Below are 14,922 nucleotides of genomic sequence, written 5' to 3' on the forward strand. Positions count from 1 at the left end.
AATGCAACGGGATTCAAGTGGGTTCTTAAATTTAAGCACCAAATTAACTGCTTTACTGAAAATAGACCTTCCACTAAGATGCCCAGGAGAAAACCACTTCTGACAGTAGGTTGATTAAAAAATTCAGAGAGTAATGCATACTTGGTTACATCAGATTTTAGTACTACTTTAAGAAGAATTTCTTTCAGGGGGGAGGAGAAGTATTGAAATTGTCTACATTTCAGTCTCCCCAGTTATCAACTGGCAGTACAGATAAACAAATTGAACAGATGGGCAGCCCCGATCCCAGGTCCCCACCAAACCCAAACACACATTTGACTGCTTCTGCTTGCCAGTGTGTAGAGAGGCAGCTGTGGGAGTTACAGCACCAGTGAACTCACCCCACAAAAGAGAAGTTTTCTGCTTGTACAGCTTAATGAACCAATGTGCTACAGGGGTCAGATGGGTTCTACAGCTGCTACAAGAGAAGAAGCAAGAACAAGCAGATTCTGTCATGGGATGACAACACTTGGAGCCAGGGAATGCTGCTGCAACGAGTTCAGCTCTTCCCCTTGTGCAGCTGTAGGGGTAAAAACTAACCAACTCTTTGGTGGGGGAGTTGCCTGGTGCTACACTCTTGTGGCCTCACAAATGCTTCAGCCAGAACGACAGAGGCAATGGAAACAGGACCACCCCAAGAGCAGGAGCCACAATTGCAAAAGCACAGAAAGAGTTAGGTTGGAAGGGACCACAGTAGGTCAGCTGGTCCAACCAACCTGCACATGGATTGCATCCAGGTTCTTGAGTATCTTCAGTGAATGGGACTTCACAGCATCTCTGGGCAACCTGTTCCAGTGCTTGGTCACCTGCATAATGAAGAAGTTCTGTCTCATATCCAGGTGGAACTTCCTGTGCATCAGTTTCTGCCTGTTGTCTTTTGTTCTATTGCTTGGCACCACTGAGCAGAGCCTGGCTCCATCCTCTGACACCCTCCCTTCAGATACTTATACACATTGGTATCTTCAATGACAACCTGTCTCTATGTCATCTAGAAGTAACCAGGGAATTGCATCCTATCTCAGGGTGCTGATTCAGGAATGGAGCTGACTTGGAAAGCTGCTCACCATCCATCATCCATATTTACAGCCATACATAATGCATGATGACAGAGGTCAGATTGAGGGAAGCTGCTGCTCTGTGAAGTTCCTACTCATACAACTTCCTCAAACTAGTCTGGAAGCACCAGTGAGTAGGGCTGCACAGAACACTGCACCGCGAATTCATCAGGGTTGAAAATAAAGTTGCAAGAAGGAATTCTAAATGTGAATTATTTCAATGGTTGGCTCACTATGTAACCTCATGAAAAGTCACCCTGTGCCACAGAAGGGATACAATGAGCAGCTGCAAACCCCTTCAACTGGAGGACAGATTACCAATGACAAAGAAGGGCCCTTGGGCTCTTGCATCTTTGAAGCTCTGAAATGTATCTGAAGTAGTTGCCTAAATTTTGTAACAATCCAAAATCAGCTTCACAGAGAACCAAATTTTGAATAATTTTTTTTAAAGAAAGTTAAAATAAGCAATGACATAGCCCAATGAAATTGTGACACAGCAACATCAAATATACATTTTATATGTGACCTCTGAAAGCACAGAGGTCAGCAAAAACACCCTCGAGAAGGTCCTTGCTTTAAGTCGTATTTATTCCATGTGAGTGAGAACCAAAAAAAGAATCTTATTCGTACTAGAAATATTTACTTGTTTCATTTAGCCTGTCTACACTCTTCCAGCTGGGTAATGCAGAGAGCTTGCGTTCCTTCTGCTTCCTGGACTGTCCCTTTTGCTGCCTCCGAAGAGCCTCGGTCACAGACGACGCAAGGTCTTGTCCTTTACTGGCCGTATCTTCGCTAGCCAGGGAGAATGCAGACTGAGACCTCTGTGGGATTAAAAATCAAAGAGTTTAATTTAAAAATAAAAGTAGTTAATTATCCAACCCTTTACCATAATTAGTATTCAGTAACTCATGGAGTGTGGGATCTGCTACCATCACAAATAGGATTTAATGTATTCAAAAGAATTGTTCCAGCATTAGATTGCTTATTTATGTGCATTTCTGATGCTATGCAAAGTAGCAGGAAATTGTTTATACTACCATGGACCAGATGGAGAGAAATAATTAAGGTGAAGTTGTTTGGAATGTGCTTGGTGAGAACTAAGTGCTTTGACTCAAGTTAGACAGAAAGGGATCCCATTGTGGTGAGACATGATGATCTATTGTTGGCTCAACAGGCCATCTGGTGTAACAATTTGCAGAAGTTAAAAATTAAAAAAAAAGCAAACAAACAGCCTGTTCCCCAGAAATAGATATACAACTCAACTGATTTTAATGCAGAATTCTGTTTGCTAGGACATACAGACATAACACCCAATATGCTGAGCAGTTTTATGCAGTCTTATTAATGAAGTCAACATAGCCTACAATTGCACATCTATTTAGTTCTAGGAGGGTCACATTTCAAGGTACAATAAGGTAAAATACTGTTGTGATTGTTAATCAGCCCTGACTTCTACTGAGAAGGAACTTTCCTTTGGTTCCACATAAATAGATCAGACATTTTAGTTTTGACCTAGGCACAGAGAAGTCAGTCAGTTGCAGAAGACACATTTAAATTTCGCCTTTTTTAAGAAGCTGTGAAAGCTGACAGTGTCCAGCTGATTTCAGGAGAACTCACTCCTGCATATCAAATCACATACGTAGTTCTAGAAACAAAGCTACAGAGCTTGAGTTGAGTTGCCTTTCCTGCAGAGTCAGTAGAAGACTGCATATGCCAGGTTTTCAAGTGGCTCAGCTGCTTTGCACAGGCCAAGTTGGCACTCTCAAATCCTTGTACATTTTTACTGATGTTCAAATGACAAATAATTAACTAAATCTGTTACTCTCAAAAGGGCCAGTCTTTGCCTGTATCAGAGGTCTGCTTTGCACTGGTGCAGGTGAGGTAAAGGAGAACTTGACTTTCAGTTATTTTCAAGGTCCTTCAATTCCCAGGACAGCACAAGCATTGCTGGGAGCCCTGCTGGCTTGAAAGCCACACTTACACCACTTTCTGGCTGCACCTCCTCTCATCTGAAATGCTCCTCTGTGGGACCCATGTACTATGCCAGAAGATTTAATTAACTGCAAATCTTTCTGTATCCTTGGCTCAGCAGTAAAAGGAAACACAGTTAAGCATAAGGGTTTAGCTTGGCTTCTGAATTCATGAAGAAAAGCCAGAATTATTGCCCTAGAATCAAATATTTTCTATAACTACAATGACTGCACAACTTTGTTAATCTTGTCCATACAAAGACACAGGTCCTAATATGATGCATTGGAGTGTTTCCTTTTAAATTTAGTGATATAAACTATTCACAACACGCTCAAAGCAATTTTACTACAGGGAATCTTTCAGGTGCATCACTTTTACAAGCCAGCTATATTCAAGTGTATATTTAGTCTGTTCCAAACCTTGAACTAGATCTTTCATTGATCAAGATCATCTGAATCCTTCTTAACCCTGAAAAAGTAATAAAATAAAATAATTTAATGCAATGCACACAGGTACATAAATTGTTTCACTACAGGAAATTTGCTCATGAAGTTTGATTTCATCCTGGCAGGATATGTGGACAATATAAAGAGCTCTGCCACAAATTTGCCACCTGAACTGTAACAAGATTTAACCCTGTTGTGGTTCACTTCACTTCATTGTAAAGCTAGAACTACAAAACTTGCCATGTTTTCAATAAATTAGGTCCGGTGTCTGACACATCTTTTGAAATCTTTGTGGGAAAGCTGTTATATACTGGAAGCAGCAAGCTGTTGTGGCTGTCACTGTCTTCACAGTACCATGAATATTCTCTCAGGGCACATTCTTTTTCCATGTACATATAGCAAACAAGAGAGGTAAGAGACCCAGAAGACCCAGAAGAAGGAATACCCTACAGTTCAACCAGTAGTATCTATTTTCCCTTATTACTCAAAGAACTGGATCTTTAAGAAGAAGAATATCAGGAAGAGCTTAAATAGTCTGTAAAATGATAACCTGGACACTGACAATGAGAGTAACATGCTTTTCTTGTTATGTAAAATCTGTGTGTTTGACAGCTTTCCTGTTTTGTTTAAATGGCAGCCTCTCGTGTGCCTACTCACCATTTCACCAACATCACAGTAAAGTGATGCCATCGAAGTGATGGCAGCGTCTGCTCTTTGCTCTCAACTCACCTAAGACCTGCCAGCAGCTTAACCCTGACAACACAGAACTTGGCATGGGCTGTGAAACCTCCTGAAGGAGCTGGGCACTCTTGCCCCAGGCTGATGCTTTGGCAGCAAAGCTGCAGCCAGCAGTGCCCGAGCAATTTAAAGCCAGCTCAGGTGCATCAGTACTATAGGGCAGATAAAGCTTTCAGAAGGACTAGGAGAGACACAACAGCTTGGAGGATTTAAAAAGGAGAAGATGAACAGCCTGAAGGATAAAAAGAGCTGAAAACCAAGGAAGCACAGAAAAGAAAGTGGACACAGTCCCATGTGGTGTAGTAGCTTAGGATCTGAAATAAGCTCAACCAAACAAGCTTACCTAGCAAAAAGCTGATTTTTTGAAATTGTGTGCTAAAACTTTTGGGTCAGATCAGAGGGCAACTGCTCTCCACAGTTTCTGCAAGGTCTCTGTGGAGCAGGAAATTGGTATTAGGCAGGAACTACTCCCAGGAAATCCAGTTGAAATACAGCAACGGGCAAAGCTTTTGGTGCCTCCAAAGCTTGGCTTGAGGCCATCCTCATTATTTTTCTACACTTTATGTGAATTTTGGACAAAATCTGTCTTGGACTGCTCTGCTCTACTAGAAGTGCCACCTTTTCTCACTGAGGATGGTTCAATGTCACAGAAGACTCAAGGAGAGAAAAGCAATGGCATGATAAAATAGCTTGGCTGCACCCCTGCATTTAGACCCTGAAAAAGGAAGATGCTGTTGAACTTGCACCCTTCACTACTATATTTGCAATTCTCTGTAGTTCTTGTACCTGGAGAGACTGAAATGATCAAGAAGTGCCAATGTTGTCATAAGCTCCAATTCAGAAGAATAAATAAAAGTAGAGGATTAGGTTATTTCTTGTTTTGAAAGTTAGTTTTAGATAGGGCTGGCAGTAGAATTGTGTTTTCCTCAGACAAGCAGGGGTGGAAAGAAACCATAAACATTCATTCCTGAGCAGTTCAAATCACTGGTAGCAATGATAATGACATAAAAAAGGAGTGTCAATAGCCAAGTTTGGTGTAGGAACAGGACAGAGACATATCCTGGTGTGAGAACAAACCAGTCTAAGTTGACTGTATTTTTCAGAGCACAAAAGCAAATGTTTGTCTACAATTTTATCTCCAATCAATTAGCAGCCTGACTCATGACTCTACCTGAAATGCAAACGACCCCAGGACCTCCTTTTGTTGTTTTTGCAAATAAAGAACAAACTAAAAAGTTAGTTATTTGGTGTGAGGTTACACAGCAAGAGCCCTAATCTTGGCTGGCACGTGCATCCACTTAAACTCAGCCAGCACCGATAACTCCAAAGCCCTACGGCTGCAGCATGGGCTACATCCTACTTCCCTGTGGGCTGATTTCACTGCTGCACTGACCTGTGCAGGCAGCAGAAGCACACATTACTGTGCTGTATCGGTGCCTCCTTTCTTCACAGAGATAACAGCCCATCTGTAGATCCATAGTGGACATCTTTCTCCTGGGGATATTTGTATGGGAAGCAAAACACTGAAAATAAGGGAACAGGATTGAGAAGCCTGCCTGGCTCCATGTAGTTTCCCTGTGAATGGATGCATGGAAGTACTGGAGGTAAGGCCAGCTGCCCTAACAGGCTCTTGGATTGGTTTGCTTTGGAACAAGGGATTTTTACTGACCAAATGAAGGAACCACATCCCTCAAGCTTTATCGATTGTCTATATGCTTGGACTGCAGCAAGATCTCGGGGCAGAAGAACCAAAAGTATCCAAAAAAATACAGGAGCCTAGATACAATTTTCAAAAGGCAGGCATGTAGGAACTTTGGTTTTGGTTTATAAAGACCTGAGATGTTAAGAAAGGAGCTAAAGATACCTGGCATATTTCCTAACCAGAAGTTCTGTTTCCTCAGCGAAAAAACCCACAACCCATTTGCCAAGTACTATTTTAGGTGTATTTATGTGTTGTGAAAGACAAGGCTGCCCTGTAAGTTTTCAGTCGGACACTGCTGGTTTCTGCAGTGAATTGGTGCATCACCAGATGGCACTGCGGCCCCGCGGATCATTTGCTGGGCTCTGCACACACCCCACAGAGGCAGGTGCTGCCTGCTGGAGCGCTGGGCAATGCAGCACGGCTCACAAAATATAGTTGGGGTACTGACAGGCATTTCCAAACACCTGAGTTAGATGAGTTCCCCACCAAATCCTGCCTAGTGGCACGTCCCGTGAGATGTTTGCTACAATTCCAGGCACATTATTGTCCTTTTTTTAAAAATCCCTCTTCAGGGATTTCTGTTGCATAGTTTATAATGTCTGGATGGAGAGAACTCAGCCTTCATTTTTTACTGACCTGGAACTAAAAGGAATAATCTAATTCATTGATGGCCTTAAATAAAGAAATAAAAAAGAAGACAAAGTGGTTTCTGAAGATTAAAGAAGGAAGGAGTGAATAAAAAGTAATCCCATCTTCCATTACTTAACAAATATAAATATTCCATCTGCTATCAATAAAAATTTTCAAGTTCACTCTTCTGAACACTGAATAAATAAAAAAAAGTAACCAAAAGAACAACTTTATAAACCACAATAATGAATATTGAATCTAACGTTGATAATCTATAGATTCTTTACCTTCAACAACTTCCTTATATGTATGCATATTGTTTAGAGAGACAACATTAAGATTTTGCACTACATTATTCCTCAACAGATGAAAAAGTATGGGTAGTTCCTCCTTCTCCTAAAGAAAAGCCAAAATGTAAATTCAAAATAGGTCCCAAAAGCATCTGATAGGACTTCACAAGTGGATCATGCATGTTTTTTCCCCTCACTTCCCTCCTATTTCACCCTGTTCCCACCCTTACATTATGCTTCAGTTTGGTGTAAGTCATAAAACAGTGATTTCAACAGTGATTCAAACAGTTGTTTGAAATAGATCAAGGACTCTCCCAGGTTCAGGAGGGACTGAGAACCCCGGGTGCCACAAGGCAGCTGCAGGGTCACCACTGTAGGAGCCTTTGCAGGCACAAGGACCTCAACACCAGTGCTGAGGGCAGGTACCTCTGGATTTGAGCAGCAGAATCCTGTGCTGTGCAAGCTCTGACCTGAGTCGCAGCTGTTAAGCTGGGCTTTGAGGACCACCTTGTTTATTCAGGGAAGCGACCTAGAACTGACACATAAACTCAGATGACTCAAATGCAACCTTATCGATCCCCTCTCCTCCCTTGCAAATTCTGCAGCTATGCCTGCCAGTGGTGCAGCAAATCCCCCTCTCAGCTGTGCTCTGTGAATATAATCAATTCACAGAACCAGGAGGTCTGGTAGCAAATACAGTAGCAGTCCCTAGGCATCAACAGCTCAGGCATCCTTTGGTAAGAAAACTCCCACACCAGGAAGGAGACAGTATGAGCTTGCAAATGGAGCCACTCTGCCACAGCCTATTTATCCTGGAAGTGATTTTCACTCTGCTTAAATGTATGCACTCCAGACAACTAGCAGTGGGAGTGAAATACCAAGGGTTTCAAGCATCTGTTCCTTAGTTAATCTTGTATGTGGCAAAGGATCTGTTAACAACCTTCTGAGAAAGGGCAAGAACAGGCAGATGAATAAAAGATTTTCACACTCAGTTGAAAGAAAATTCCCTCCTAACCACCCCTTGTGGATACCCCAGCCATCAGGGCAAACCCTTGAACAGCAGGCTAGGATAAAGCAAATATGACTGGTCCCTCTCTTGCAAAACCCGTAGAATATACTTAGAATAGTCTTCCTAGGGTCTGCCCAAGCTAGCTTTTTGTTCACTAGTGACAGACACATCCTGGCTGCACTGGATTGTTTCCATCCTTCTTATGGCCTCTTAGACATCTGATGCCCTTAGAAGCACTGTTCCTTTAAAAAGACTACAGAAATAATGATTAGCTAATCAGGAATGGGACTGTCAGCAGGATGAATTGCACAGCTGTGTAGTAATATGTGGAGCCACATTTGGGTGCACATTTATTTTGGTTCAGTTCGGATCAGCTGACCTTGATTATGCAGATGGAGAGAAGGGTTGTAAAGGTAGAGACACAAGAGCATATTCCTCAACAAACCCATTGCTGGTAGGCATGCCAGTAGCTCTACAGCATCACCTATAGTGTAAAAAAAGGAAAAAAAAGCTGGCCCCACATGTGAAAGTGCTACTGCTTTGTTTGCAAGGAATTTGTAAACTAGCAATAATGGATATTTCATACTGATTCTAGAATATGAGTGTAAACATCCTTTTATTGTACTTACGGGGTTAACAATTCAGGAAAGTGCTAGGAGCATAAAATATCATAGTTTGATCGACGTAATGGATTTACGTGAACAAGTCTGTTGAAGTTTGTGGAATAGAGACTAGATATACCAAGGCAAATGAAATCCAGGCAGTGCCTTTACAAGGGATCCTTGTGCATTTAGCCATTACTGCTCCTCACATGTTCACCCACAGCCCATTCTTCTTCCCTCCTCCCACACTTTGAGTATTGTATGACATCTGAAAAAACCCGAACAAATGAAACTAAGAACAAAGAGGGAAGACGCTTCCCAGTTTGAAGACACCGAGAGCTCAGTTAGTATCTGTGATGACAGTATTGCCACTTTACTTACAGAAGAGAAAGCTGAGCAACAGCAAAAGCCAGATCCCTGGTTCTGGTGTAGGACAGCAGGATTTTACTCTGCTACTAGCACACCTCTCTGGAAGCGTGCTTGTGTTTAAGAGGGTAGGGGGAGGAGGTGAGTTGGCACTTGCATCTCAGGTCTAATTGCAGCCTTACACATAAACACACCATTTTTTTCAAGTCAATATTCTTCACTAAACACAACTATTCTTTTTTTATCCATCTCTAGGTGTGTCAGTTCCCTGTGCAACCTTTCATGTCCTGTTCTGACCCTCATCTACAAAGCTGTGCTCCGCACAGCACTCACCCAATCAGACAGAATCACTGTATCTCCTACTCAAACACCAGAGGAAGCCTTAAGTGTTCTGTGTTTATTTACTTCTTCCTCTGGCAATACACACCCTGATTTAATCTAAAAATAAAGCAAGGTTTGTCAGGCAGCCCAGCTCTGAGCATCACAGGTTTTAAGTGAGATCTGAAAATTCTGTGATACCCAGGAATGTATTAAGATAGAATCTTTAAAACAAAATAAACCTGCAAGAACAACCTTAATTATTTGGAAAACGACATTATACAATGACCACCCTTCTTTGTCCTTTCTCCTACTCTCTTTCATGCCTTAAAACCTATCTTGGTTTGCTGACACTAAGTGCAATGCAGCTGAATGTAGGCCTGCATGGGCTTGATCATGTACCTAGCATCGAAAACTGTCTTCTTGGAAGTTTGTCAAGTGCATGGATAGTATGTGAAACCAAAAATCAGTAATTTTATGCTAGAGATACATCTCAAGAAGAAGTACAAACTCAAGCTACACAAACAACTTTAAAAGGACAATGCTGTCATGTTTAGCCTTTTACTGATTACTTAGCGACCTGAGCCTTAAAAACTGGCACTATTTGCTGAGTCAGAATCACAGACTAGTTGTATCCTATCCTGCAGCAGTGGAAGGAGGGAAACCGACCAGATTACAATGTTACAGTGTCACCTGCGGAGTCAGCAGATGCCAGTATTATCTTTAACCTGGAAAGCACTTAGGGAAAGTTGGATCTTCCAATAATGAATATTAATGAAAAAGAGACATTATTTTTAGAGCACCAAGTGCTTTTCCATCTCGAAATGTACTGTTCTATCCCATTTTGTGCAAAGAAGATGGTGCTGCAGTTGACTTCTTTCAAAGGAAACAATACAGCAAATGACCCATCGGGATCCAGCTGATGGGCTTCTGGGTGAATGCACACCTGCCTCATTGGAAGCAGGTCCCAGCAATACACACCATGCAACCTTCTGATGCCAGCTCCTGCATAAAAGTAAAAAGCTCCATCTTCCCTCCAGCACGACACATTTATTAATTATGACATAAACATGATGTTTCTGATGCAGTCATTGGCAGGTAGGAACTGACGGCAGCTGGTATCAGCTTCCTGCAGTGCTATGCCTCCCTCATCTGAAATCACTCTCCCACTGTGCTGCATGACTGCTGAACAGGATTCCTCCTCAAAAAGGTTTTCTTCAAGTACTGTTGTTTGAGACAAACCTAAAAATGTACAGAGCAGCTGCAAAACCTCCAAGGATTTCCAAAGCAGTGTTAGACCTCAGGCTCGTAGAACCTTCCTTCTCTTTAAAACAAATCAAAAGGAGAAAAAAAAAAAAAAGGAAAAAATAAACAACTGTCAGTACACTGTGGACCTTATAATTAGCTTAACCAGTATATTTCTGCTTCCCCTGAGGTGCATCATAATGTGTATTTAATGAAATCCTCCTTTTCCCTATATCCCTAGCTGTTTCATATGCTATAAATTATGGATGAGCTTCTGTTTGTATATGCAATCTTTATGCTGTAAAATAAAGACCACTAATACAGCACTTAAAACACACCAGGGTGCCTTCACTCCATCAATGTTTAAATGGGATACAATATGCCAACTGGTCATTTGCTCTCTGGCTGGCAGTGATGTATGGCGGGCAAACTGGACTGAGAGAGCACAGAAACATCCACCCATTGCTCTGTACTTCTCCTAACCCAACACTGCACAGCCTTTGCTTACTGGTAATGAGAAACAGATGGTGCCATCCATCTCTTTTTATGAAATGAGGAAATAAAATATTCAGCCCTGTTTCACTATTTTTAGCCTGGGCAAGGGATCTCAAAAAAATCTGAGAGGGAAAAAAAGGGAAAAGACAATGTCTATAGCTACTAGCACACCATAGTACTGCAGTTAAGCAGTCAATAGTAGGGGAGGAAGTGGGGAAGTTTATCATATTTAATTAGTTTTTCAAAGCAAGTGGTTTTGGATGAGCATGGAGGTAAGGCAGGGCTTCCAGAGACCACTGGTAGTTTCTGGCTGATATGGATGAGCTGCACACAAATAGCTGAGATAAAAAGAGAAATTGCTTGGCAGGTGAAACCACAAGGTGATATCTGGGATTATTACAGCACCCCCTGACACTGTAAGCAAGTAACTTTGGCAATAAAATGCAATGCAGTAATAAATATGGGTTTCTAAAGGCCAGTGTTACAGCATGCAATTGCCCTGTGTTATATATTACTAGTTTCATTGTGCTAGCAAAAGCACATGTATGATGTTGTGCACAGAAGACAAATAAAAATATTTGCTCCAAGATAAATTTTCACTTTTAAATTATGCAATTCTGACTGCCTCAGGATTTGCTATCCTTACCTCCCTTTACCCTGTACGTCTGTCTTTCTCTTAATAATGTTTCTTCTTTCCTTTTATTTAATCTACCCTGCCTCTGCTAATTTGTTAGCCTGGTACCAAAGACATACTTGAACAGGGGAAGTTCTAGTTAAATAACCTTTATTGGGAAACAGGTTCACACACGTAACTCTGACACAGTAATAGTGTCCTTGGACAGCTTTGATAGGAAAAAATGAAAACTTGTTTCTCTTCTTCCTTCCCTTGGGATTGTTGTGGCCACTGTCTGTCTACCAAAACCTTGGTTGCAGTAGGAACACCTGTGCTAATAAATCTGTTGCAGCAGACCCCTTGCTAGCTGTGGCGTGTAAAGGTCTTTTTCATTACAGGCAGATCTCTGCCCAAACTAAGCCATCACACAGCTCAGTGTTAGGATGTATATACTCAAATCAAGAGCTTGAGTTTTTTTGTCAACCTAATGTCATCAGTTAGGAACTAAGAAAACTTAACTTATTGTAGTGAAATCCAGGAAGATTTGCTGTTACAGACTTGCACTCAAGAGTTCCTGGGAGGCAGTAAGGAGTTTTGCCTGGAATGGGCATAAGGCCTCTCTGCCAGCTTCTGTAGAAGTTAAGATTTGTTTCGAAAAGAAAAAAAAATTGCAATTCTTTTGGCAGAAAAGATAACTTTCCTGCATGACATACAGAAGAGAATGTGGTTTAGTCCTGTAGATCTACTGACAGATGCATGCTTCCCATTTGTAGCTGAATGAAAACAAAGTGGAATGGAAAGCAAGCTCAGGAGGAGGAAGTTGAGTTGTTTCAGCACTGTTGAGGACAATCAAGAAGGCTGTAAGTGGTCTGCATTTGCTCTGCACAAATTGCCTCTCAGTAGACTTTCCAGCAGGCCCAGATTTTGTGACTTTAATTCTGCTATCTAATAGCCTAACATAACTGCAACTATCTTAGCTATGGGAATGACTGTAGCTATACTTCCTTTACGAGGGTGTCTGGTCATACTAACAAAATTCTCCTCTATTCAAAGCAAAAATAAACACATACACACCACAAAGGAGAAAAGAACAGAATAACACAACCCTAGCAAATCAAAAGGCAGAAACTAAATTTATGGGAGAGATGAAACCGCACAACAGATGGCCAGATTCATTCATGTTCCTTAAAGCACTGTGGGAAGACAATTGGAACAAATGGTGACAAATGTGGCAAAAGACCCTGTACAGAGGTAGAGTCCTTATAAAATACTGTACACATCTGGATCTCTAGTACTGACTGATGGCTACAGAGGTTCTGAAGTTGTTCACACCTTAGTGTGACATTTCTGTTTCTCCAGTGTTTTTCACAAAGTCTACTATTACTCAAACCAATGAGCCTCCCTCTGGCAAAAAAATCAGGACTAAATTGTTACTTCAGAAGAGAATTTCAAAATGTGTTGAGATCAAGCTTAACTCTCCAAATGCAGAGCAGGCTTCTGGTATAATGACTGAGGATTTGAACAGCATTTTCATCCGAGTCCTGTCCTTAAACTTAAGGAAGAAAACTCATTTGAGTCAGACGCAAAATTAACTCTCTCTCTCCTGGCTTTTATATTCCACAAGCAACTTGCCTAGGAGCGACAGAGCAAAGCACTTAAGTCATGCTCACCCTGACTTCTGATCACTTATTAACAGCAGCACATTACAGGCAGTACCCCTTCATTCTGCAAATAGGTAGAAGACTAGGATGCGAGTCTGTATCTCAGCAATTCTGGCACACAGTCAATATTCTGGCATAAATCTGTTCTCACTGGGAGTGTAAGTGAGCAAACTTAGCTGGGAACTAGGACATAGCCCACGTTCAGTTCTGATGGTTCTGCTTAGTGGGGGAGAGGCAGTTACTGGCACAGCAGCAGGGCACTTGGAGCAGCAGCTTAAACCACAGTGTCAAAATGCACTGGAACTAACTCATCTGTCGCTGTCTTTCCTCTCTGATTGTCAAAGTGCTGGTCCAAGCCTACAGCTTATTTTAATTTCTTTTTACTCGCTGCTCTTTTAAAACTTTTACTAATGCAGCTTGTCAGATTTTTTTCAGCTTTATATCAGGAGCTAAAGACATCGTGCTGAGAAGTAAGTGGAAGGAGGAAACACTCTTTAGTGTAAGACATAAATGGTGCTCTGCAGCTGGGTTTACTTTCTTGTTGCTGGTAGTGGCTGTTTTCTGTAAGATGGCTAAGGAGAAAAAGAAACATTACAGAAACCTAACTTTATACAAAAGAATATATAACCCTCAGCAAAGACATACATAAAAGTTAAGTGAGCAGAAAAACTGTTCTGAGGAATAAACACTGAGGCATTGAGTCCTGTTAGCATTCAAATCAAACAGTGAGACTGCTCATACCACAAACTGAGCCCTCCCCAACACACTCACCAGAACAACGCAATGTCTGTGATGTACTTCCAAGGCCCATGGGGGGCGAGGAAAGCATGCAACTGAGTGACAGTGTGGCCAGACATAGAATTAATGCTTGTTCTCTGCAAGTCTCTACATACCATTCCAGACAGCAAGTATACGTATCCATGACTGCAACCTTCTGTTTTTGTGTACCAGAAAACACGGATAGTTGTGCTGTGCCACTCACCCACAAGGTGTAGGACCCCCTGCGGCTCCCTGGGAAGGTCAGCATGCTCTGATCCGAGACGGCGATGGATGCCAGGCCGCTGCTCCGTGAGGGCGGCCATTCCAAGTCGGCCTCGGCCTGCCCGGGTTTGCTCTTCTGCTTCTTTATAATCTGCAGGGTAGGGGAAAAACGGGGTGGGAGGGGACAGAAACGTGCTGCTCGGAAAATACTGTCTGAGCCGTATGGAGAAGATTTAGATGAACCCTGTCTCAAGGCAAGCTCCCCAGGAGAAACATTTGACTTTCCCTTTGCTCTTGCTGTAGCTCATGCAAGGATTTCTCAGCTGAAGTCCTACTGCTTGCAGGCACATAAGCATTGATACAATATATAATACTGCCTGTAGGAATACCAGAGGTGAATTACACAAACATAGAAACCTGTTGCTACAGTAACACTTCAGCAGCATCTAACTGTCAAGTATTTTCTCAGACAAGACTTTTTGCCAAGAAACATAAAATACTAGATATGAGGGGAATTTCAAAGGCTCCCATGACACGCAGACAAATTCTAGTGAAAACAATGAGGTCTAAGGTCTCTAGACACTATTTTTATTCTTGAAAATCTACACCATCTTAAGATAGAGATCGATCATGTCTCCCTACACTGACAGATTACATCCTGCTACACTTCATTTCCACAACTCAAATAAAATAAAATAAAATATCTACAGAACATTATACTATGGCATAAAAGATTTTGTTAGGCAGCTCTTGACAAAAAT

The 14,922-nt window shown here is 41.8% G+C and overlaps 1 protein-coding gene across 7 annotated transcripts in view; it reads right to left on the reverse strand.

Moving 5' to 3' along the window:
- Window positions 1-14,922, reverse strand: part of LOC125324274 (myosin VIIA and Rab interacting protein) — a 214,648-nt gene that overhangs the window by 35,303 nt on the left and 164,423 nt on the right. For 4 of the 7 annotated variants that reach the window (XM_048299967.1, XM_048299936.1, XM_048299935.1 and 1 more), the window contains exons 8-10: window positions 14,163-14,312; window positions 1,738-1,915; window positions 756-845 (exon numbers count right to left, since the gene is read on the reverse strand). In XM_048299967.1, the coding sequence (XP_048155924.1) occupies window positions 756-845; window positions 1,738-1,915; window positions 14,163-14,312 (418 nt within the window). The remainder of the gene's footprint in view (window positions 1-755; window positions 846-1,737; window positions 1,916-14,162; window positions 14,313-14,922) is intronic. The other 3 variants (XM_048299959.1, XM_048299950.1, XM_048299971.1) reach the window with 1 other exon arrangement.

The sequence above is a fragment of the Corvus hawaiiensis genome, chromosome 1 (assembly GCF_020740725.1).
Source record: "Corvus hawaiiensis isolate bCorHaw1 chromosome 1, bCorHaw1.pri.cur, whole genome shotgun sequence".
Lineage (NCBI taxonomy): Eukaryota > Metazoa > Chordata > Aves > Passeriformes > Corvidae > Corvus > Corvus hawaiiensis.